The 8,734-nt window shown below is 42.7% G+C and overlaps 2 protein-coding genes across 5 annotated transcripts in view; one reads left to right on the forward strand and one right to left on the reverse strand.

The window, feature by feature from the left end:
* Positions 1-3,895, forward strand: part of LOC109514414 (C-myc promoter-binding protein-like) — a 42,095-nt gene extending 38,200 nt beyond the window's left edge. For both annotated transcript variants that reach the window (XM_019867511.1, XM_019867512.1), the window contains 3 exons: positions 838-1,000; positions 2,689-2,753; positions 2,825-3,895. In XM_019867511.1, coding sequence (XP_019723070.1) covers positions 838-1,000; positions 2,689-2,753; positions 2,825-2,961 — 365 coding nt within the window. In that variant the 3' untranslated portion in view covers positions 2,962-3,895. The remainder of the gene's footprint in view (positions 1-837; positions 1,001-2,688; positions 2,754-2,824) is intronic.
* A 1,935-nt stretch (positions 3,896-5,830) lies between these two features.
* The window catches only part of LOC109514466 (sodium/potassium/calcium exchanger 1-like), a 19,954-nt gene continuing 17,050 nt past the window's right edge, over positions 5,831-8,734 (reverse strand). For all 3 annotated transcript variants that reach the window (XM_019867595.1, XM_019867597.1, XM_019867596.1), the window contains 3 exons: positions 8,174-8,263; positions 7,928-8,094; positions 5,831-6,720 (listed from right to left, as the gene is read on the reverse strand). In XM_019867595.1, coding sequence (XP_019723154.1) covers positions 6,471-6,720; positions 7,928-8,094; positions 8,174-8,263 — 507 coding nt within the window. In that variant the 3' untranslated portion in view covers positions 5,831-6,470. The remainder of the gene's footprint in view (positions 6,721-7,927; positions 8,095-8,173; positions 8,264-8,734) is intronic.

Consider the following 8,734-nt stretch of genomic DNA (forward strand, 5'->3'; position numbering starts at 1 on the left):
TTATTTATAGGGTGGGCAGGCTTGACTCACTATTATATCTCAGCTTTTTAAATGTAAATATATTTACTATTTCATGACAAACGTTTCCACAAATCTCAAGCATTTTATGGTGATGTGTCAGAATTGTCCAAATCATGTGATGACTCACTTTAAATGTCAGTCGTATGATTTTATTTTTCATGTGAATTTCCTGTTATTTGACTGTCAGTCCTAAATAGAGTGCGTCCTGGGCTCTGTTGTAGTAATTTTATTTTATAAGGAACGTGTTGTTGGTCAAGCCAGCCGTCTCCTGCTAACAGGCTCTGTCTGCTCTCTGTCTTTCAGGGCTTAAATGTACTCTATTATTAGAAAGTGAGTGTTGTCTTCTGGCCGCAGACTTCTGCTTTATAACTTGGGTTGTCTTTGCTCTCTTGTGCGTCCTCTCTGTGCTCGCATCCGTGTCCATGAAAAGTCATCATTTACTTCCCATGTTTTATTTTTTTAGTGGGTGAAATTACCCGTTGTATATGTGACCCTGAAGAAAGGCCAAATACATCCCTGCACTGTATTTGAATGTGGCCGTTGGTTTTGTGAATGTTCACCTCCACACACATTCAGATTTAAAGAAAGACATAGCCGCTGTACTAAAACACAGTCAACAGTTTAACCGTCATCAGCAGATGAGCCCTTATTGTCTTTATTTCAACTGACATAGGCTAGCCGAGCATAGTAGTTAAGTGTGAAATGAAGTGCGTAATGCGAAACAAACAGGTCAGTCATAAATCTGTCATTAAGGGGAAAAAGGGCATTATGCTGACTGACTGACTTGTGTGTGTGTGTTTGTGTGTTTGTTTGTAGATGTGGGCTACTCTGTGTCCCGAACGGTCCCAAAAGAGGAGAAGGCGTTCACGGAGGAGCTGCTGCACAGTGTGGTGAGGAGCATCCAGAGGAACGATGTCGGCCGACCGATGGCTCATCTGCTTGAGCTACAGGACCAGACCCTCGGTCTCAAAAGGCAAAGGTCAGTGTCATAATGGGTGCATTTTGACTAAAGCCAGTTGCACACACCGAGCGATGCGACTGCACTTCACTAGCCTGGATGTTCCCGGGCTCAGCCAATTATCCCTTTTTATCAAGTCGTGACGATATTGCAAATGCAACTGTTCAGCTTGAGTCTCTAGCATCTTTGACACTGAAACTTGTCTTTGAAAAATAGCTCACGCTCAGCCAGATTGGATGGCGAGCGTCTGTCACCAGCAATTTTCAAGTCTTTCAAGTCTGAGCTAAACCATTGCATTGTAGCTCTCGCTTTCTATTGAGGGTCATTGTCTTACTGCAAGATGACTCCCGTATCCAATTTGAAGTCCCACAGGTTTTTCTTCCAGAATTTCATCCACCTTCCCATCAACTCTGATCAGCTTCCCTTTCACCGCTAGAAAAAAAAAACAACAACCCCACATGCATGATGTTGCCTCGACCATGTTTCACAATGGGGATGGTGTGTTTACGGTGATAAGCAAAGTTAGTTTTCCATCACAGATGGCGCTTAAGCAAAAAAAAAAAAGTATTAATAATAATAAATCTATTGGGTCTCATCTGAACAACGCACATTCCTTCTTGGTTGGAGTTAGTGTCCCTTACATGGCAAACGGGAAAGAAAACCCCTTTGCATGTAAGGCGGTGATTCCATCTTTTGTCTCATGTACCCCTGAACCTTACTGCCCGACCATGAACACCTCCACTCATACGTATTGATATTCCTCCACTTACCCAAAATATCCAGACTGGTGAAATGGTGACAAAACGTTCCATGTTACATCTTAACCATTCAGAACTACATTCTTCTCAGTCTTTGCATGTGTTCAACAATTATCTACCATCATAGGTCATGTATCAAGAATCTCTTAATTCTTTCAACGACTGTAGTATAAAGTAGCAGTTACTAAAGTCAGGCTATTTTTAGTTACACTGACACTGATGAAACAATAATGACCTACTTGTGCCCATCTTTGCTATTACAGAAAATGGAAACAATTTCAATGAATGACTTTGTCTATGTCGGTTTGAATGTCTACTCCAGGGGTGCCCATTACGTCGATCGCGATCGACCGGTAGATCGCAGACTAGTCCCAAATCAATCGCAAGGGGTGTAGAGGAGAAAAAAAAACAAACAACCATTTGTGTGTCTTTGTGCATGTTAGTAATATATTTTTTGTGTTAATGTACACTGCCCCCTAATTATTCTATCAGTCTCATTTTCACAAAAAGTATTAAAAAATAAAATTAAGCAGGTAAATCTTTAACCTACAGTGGCGCGTCACCGGATGTTGTTAGCGCTCAGCAGTCTGCAATTGCAGCTTGTGATCGGAACTGTTGCGCTATATCTTCTATCGTTATCATTATTCTCATTCAGAATTTGTTTCGTGTACAATTCACCGAGGGCACGGGCAAAGAATGGGAATCTAGAGGGCTGAGGGAAGCATTTTAAAACGGTACGTGTGAGCAACGATAGCTAACAGGCTGCAAAAGTGCGTCGCATGCCTCCGTGTCAGGCTGTTGCTCATCATGGCGTGGGTGTGTATATGTGTGCGTGCGCTGGGTCGATAGCGGGAGGTTGGTTGATCGAAAAGTCGATCTTCTGTCCAAAAAGTTTGGGCACCCCTGGTCCACACCAAACAAAGGGTAAATACTTAGCTTTGTCCTGCTTAGGAGCTTGTACAGAGACCTCCTCTTCCTTTCCCTGGTGGCTCTGGGAAAAGACAACATTGATATTGGTGAGTCCTCAGTTCCCGGCTGAAAGAAAATAGTCCGAATAAACGTTGACGCTGGTTCACTCTTGACACAGATGCCTTCGATCGCGAGTACAAGCTGGCATACGACCGCCTGTCGCCGAGCCTGGTGAAGCTGACGCGCAACTGCGACCGCCCTCCGAGCGCGGGCGTCATGGAGTGTCGCAGAACTTTCGGGGAGCCTTACCTCTAAATTGCATGAAGACGAGCTCAGGAAAAGCAGCCGAGCTGTTTGCGAGGCGGGAATGTTCATCGTAGCCATCCTTCAATCGTTTGAACTGATGTCTCCTTCTAGAAAGACTGTTACTACGCACCAGAAAAGTATTTTTCAAAGCAATATTTTTCATGGAAACATGGCATGCGAAATTACTCGCGAGGATATTTTCATGTGAATTCTATTGATACAAAGTAAGTTAGCCGTATGTATTCTAGCGCCATCTGTTGACTGTCTTGTGGTTGTAGGTGTGTTACAGTTCGGGTCCATCATGCTCGCTGACATATTGAACAGAGTTTGACTTGAAGAGAACTGACTTCATTCAGCAACAATTGTAAACTGACCACCCCCCAGGTAACAATTTAAATCTTACCACGTGGGGAAGTGCAGTTTGCTATCTGATGTTTACTTTTTGTTTTACAACTGTGGTAGAAATTGTCAAATCTTCACAACGACCTTGTTGGACAAGCAGCTCGATGCAAGATCTCTGTGGATGTTCGAATGAGGGAGACAATGGTTTCATAATCCTCCATCTCTAGTTTTCACCCTTGTCAAATCTCATATCATAATAATGATCATAGAAAATGGGTGGATGTTAACACGAGGAGATGATCTTGAAATGGTACCAATGGGGATTTTATTATTTTACCGTATTTATCAATTGCTGTTTTAACTTGTTTTTAGAAATCATCTGAGCTTGCTGCATCATTCTCTTAATTTCAACAATGACACTGTTCCTCTTATTTTCTTATAGAATGGCTGTTAGAAACGCTGACATATTCTCTACATTCTATTTGTCGAGCAGCACACATGAAAAAGGCAACGCACACAGAGGCAAGACGTCATCGTCCATCCATGCTTCCAGTTTCTAATCCGCTTCTCCTCACAAGGCTCGCGGGGGGTGCTGGAGCCTATCCCAGCCGTCTTTGGGCAGTAGGCAGAATACACCCTGAACTGGTTGCCAGCCAATTGCAGGGCACACATTCGCGCTAACAATCAAACCTTGCACATTACAGCCACTTGTAAGGCTTTTAGGGAGTGATTTACTAGATCACAAATAACAGGTGCTAAATTGTAGAGATGAGGAATTCGGTCAAAGGTGGTATGGCACGCCTCCTTCTTGTGATTGGCTCCAAGTCATCCCTTGCAATCATTCAAAAACTCCAAAATTGCACCGTCAGTTGCCTCCACGTCCTCTTATTTTGCCTGCACTAACACATAGCGGAGGCGGTCCAGTGGTTAGCGTGTTGACCTCACAGTGCAGAGGTCGTGGGTTCGATCCTGGCTCTGGCCTCCCTGTGTGGAGTTTGCATGTTCTCCCCAGGCCTGCGTGGGTTTTCTCCGGGTACTCCGGTTTCCTCCCACATTCCAAAAACATGGATGGCAGGCTGATTGAACACTCTAAATTGTCCCTAGGTGTGAATGTGAGCACGGATGGTTGTTGGTCTCTGTGTGCCCTGCGATTGGCTGCCAACCGGTTCAGGGTGTCCCCCGCCTACTGCCCGAAGACGGCAGGGATAGGCTCCAGCAACCCCTGTGAGGATAAAGCGGATTGGAAATGGATGGATGGATAACACATAGTGGTGCCATTTGCCCAGTTTTTACAGGTGCAAATCGGGAGTATGTCATTAAAGGATCGACAAACACTGTATCCATACTTGACGCTGCTGCCATATTGGCTGGGGCATAATGGATCTGTCAGGAAAGATGCCTTATTCTTTTGCTGGTCGGGGAGGTACGACACCCAAAACCTTCGGTATAAAACCCCCCTCGTTCCTATTGAACTCAATGGCCCTGCTGTAACTAATTTGTTGTTAGTTGCTTACCTGCACTTTTCCAATGCTATGTGGGTTTCCCAAAGGTAAAGGAATGACAAAGCAAACAGACTTCAATGTTTAGAATCACAGGTGAAGTGTAACATAGTTGTAGCTGTAGACTGAAAAATACACAAGAGACGTATGTTGGTTTGGGGCTGACGTATATCATAAATATCATCGGATTAAAAATGACACAGGTTGTTATCGAGGCCTATTACCCAGATATATTTGGGTGAGAATGAGTGAATGAGAGGTATCAACTTTATCAAAAACGCGTCACGCTGACACATGGGGGTCTGTGTACTGTATATACAGTTTGTTTCCCAAATGCATATCCATCTGAAATCTATTTAAATTAAAAAAAAAAAAAAAAAGCGGGGGGGAAATGATTGAATAAATCCTGCTCCACTGAGCCACCACTGGACCTAAAGAGAACCTGGTGACTCAGTCAGTTAAAAGTCTATCAATACGAATCATAAGTAGCTGTAAAGTCCTGCGTAATAGAAGTAACGTCTCATTTAGCACGCATGTTTTGTTTTGGTGGGGAGTGTCATGGTGGTTGAAGGAAGACCTTCTCAGGTCAAATGAAGGACAACCACTCATGGAAGAACAAATTATTTCAAGGTCAGGACGCTGCTGCACTTTGGCCCAAAGAAAAGTGGGCTGATATAACTTGAAATGGATTAATAACTATGATGGGAACAGCTTGGGAAAGCTGCCGTTCATCTCTAAACAGGAAAATGTGGAAATGAATGACTGCACAATCACCATTTTAATGCTTTGTTTTAAAAAATGAGAAACTTTTTATAAGAGTTATTCACACGCACGTGGTGATGGTTCTGCCAAGGACCAGACATTCAGGGCGCTTTGAATGTAAATAAAGTCATATGGTCTCCTGTTTCTTTTTTTTTTTTTTTAGTGTGTGAGGCCCAGACAGTCAGTAAACAGGTGATTAGACTGTTAAAAAAATAATTTATTGCAGTGTTTTCAAATGGAAAAAAAAATGTTTGCTTGGTATGTTTGCATCCATTTCATTTCAACAAGTGAGTTTAACAAGACATGACACAAACAAGCGTCCGTTTTCTACAAGACGGAGTTTTAGTATAGAACCATTAGCTGTATTATGCTGTAGTTGGCCTTTGTAAGTAGTCCCTCACAAATGTGCATGTTCAACATTTGTACAGTCAATGCATCATGACATGGCTGCATGCCGCGTCTTATATTTTGAGTACAATGGTACCTTGAATACGAGTGGCAAAAAAATATTTCAAATCAACTGTCCCCTTTGAAATGAATGCAAATGCCATTAATTCGTTCTTGTTCCCGAATATTTTTTTTAAATAAGCACTCAACAGTATTGTAGTTTTAAAAAACTAATAAGAGATTGTAAAGAATTAACCAGTTTTTGCAACTTTTTTTGCTTGGGCCGACCTTGACAAAGTAACCAATGTGAACTAATGGTAGTTGTAAAGTTCGCTTTCGCCATCTAGTGCCTGAGTGCCTCAGCTTGTGACTTTCGATCTTGTACGTCAAGGTACCACTGCTCATTTGTTTCATTTTGTGTCGCTTATCTACCCAATTTCAAACGAGTACTGTAGTAGCCTAATATTAAAAAGGACGTGATGATATTTTTGCACATGATCCTTGCTCGACGACGCGCTGGGTCACACGTTATATGGAGATGGGGCAGACGAGGACGCGGTCCTCCAGCAGAACACTGAGGACGAGGAACACAAAGTAGAGCACGAACATTGTGAGGCCGAGCGTCCGGCTCATCTTCCACTGACATGTGGCGATGGAGATGATGACGAAGAGGAGCATAAGGAAGAGCAGCACGATGGCGCAGAACAGGCCGTTGGAGCTGACGGTCACTGGCTGGCCACCGTGCAACAGGGAGTACAACAGCCATGGGACGGGCAAACTACAAGTGCAAAAGAGAGGAGTCATTCCACAACTGGATTACTTTTTTTTTCCTGTCTCCCTGGTGAAATTATTAAAACCTTTTTTTTCCATATTTGTTGTACCGGTATTTATGCTCTTAGGTTTTATCTATCAACATACACGCAACCCTGTCCCAAAATCTTTTTAGCCATCTTAAAAGAAGATGGGGGGGAGATTACCGTATTGGGGGGAGATACCATGAATACGGTACATGAAAGTCGTCATCCTATTTTTTTCCTTCCATGTTTTCAACCATAATGAAGTGTGTCACTGAAAGCATTTCAACCCTGCTAACTCAATCAGAAAACCATTTTTTAAAATACATAGCCACTCCATAAATATTGAAACATGAACACAATTCTCATCTTTGTGGCTTTCAAACCACCACCACAATGGGTTTGAAATGAAACAACGATGCTCTCCAAGTATCGACCTTCAACTTTAATTTTGAAGTTATTTACATCTGAATCAAGCAAACCGTATCAGAAGTACAACAGTTTGTATGTGTGCCTCACACTTTTTAAGACCAAAGGGGTAAATTAACAATCACAAATCAAATTTCAGTTTTTTTAACACCTGGGCTTTTTTTCGAGCCGGCGCATGCACGTTTGGTCGACCATGTTGGGGACCGTGTTGCGCTGCTCTGGCACATGGAGTTGCTTCAATCCCGACTCATTCGACAATTTGGTAACAAAGTCGTCTACGTTCGGCGTAAAAACAGGCACATCTTCATTTTTGTACTGGGGCACTAGTCTCGTTCAGTGCGTTTGTGAATTTGGAAGACGCGCTACACCTCACTGGGCATTACTTTTGAGGGAGTCCAGCCATGAGACCATTACGATTAGCATTTCTACTCGACCTGACGCTTTTTAGTTGCTGTGACAAGTTGTGGTGCGCATTCGATATACAATATTGGATTCTCTTTGTGTCAGTTTTGCAGTCACTTTCACATTCCAAAAACATGAACAGCACATGTAGGTTAATTTGTGATTATGTGCATATATCTATAACGTATGTTCCCTGTGATGGACAAGTGATCAGACCAAAGTTACAGCAGCTGAAATAGACTGTGGCTCCACGCCTGACCCTGACCAGTTGAAATGGCAGAAAATGAAATCTGGCTTACTGCCTTGTTGGGTGCGAGCGGATAAAAACAACATACCTGAGTCGGAGGCAAGTAGACTTACCCCACAGTGATGTCAAAGATGTTACTGCCAACTGAGCTGGACACAGCCATGTCTCCCAGACCTTTGCGGGCCACAATCACGCTTGTGATGAGGTCAGGAATGGATGTACCGGCCGCCAGGATGGTGAGGCCCATGATTTCCTCGGAGATACCTATCGTCTCACCCACCTGGGCCCAGGAAAAGGTTCGACTTGATTTGAGGACGTACTTGGCACTCTAAACTGAGCACAGATGAAGATGAACTGACCTGATGAGCCCACCATACCATCAGGTAAGAGAAAACGGCAATCCACAGGATTGTGCCAAGAAATGTCAAGGCAAAGTATTTCTTGGATGTCTGGAAAAGGCAAAGGTGAACATTTGACAGAAATTGTGTTGCAGAAAAGCATTGCTTGTTGATGTGCCACTTCAAAACGGACTTTTTAATGGCTCCTTTGGTCTATGGGGTGTCTGCCTCACTATCAAGAGTGAAATATTTTTGTTGTACAGTTAATAACCATTCCAGTCTCACTTGGCAAAATGGGGTGTGACCATTAGTAGGCGGGACACTTAATTTAGCTCAAAACTAAACAAATAATTGAATGTCATCCTCTGTGATCTTGCTTTTTAGAGCTACAGAAACTTACAGCTGGAGATTCATTTCAATTGTACATCTTTGGGCATGATTACACTGGATGACAAATGTTTTTTTTTTTTTTTTTAAATCAGAGATGCAAGTAAACGTTTCTAGATTTTGTGCTGATTCCAAATCCGCCCTTGTTTTTTTTTTCATCTGGTTTTCGTAATAACATAAAAAAATAAATATATA

This window comes from Hippocampus comes, unplaced genomic scaffold, assembly GCF_001891065.2.
Source record: "Hippocampus comes isolate QL1 unplaced genomic scaffold, H_comes_QL1_v1.1 scaffold2, whole genome shotgun sequence".
NCBI lineage: Eukaryota > Metazoa > Chordata > Actinopteri > Syngnathiformes > Syngnathidae > Hippocampus > Hippocampus comes.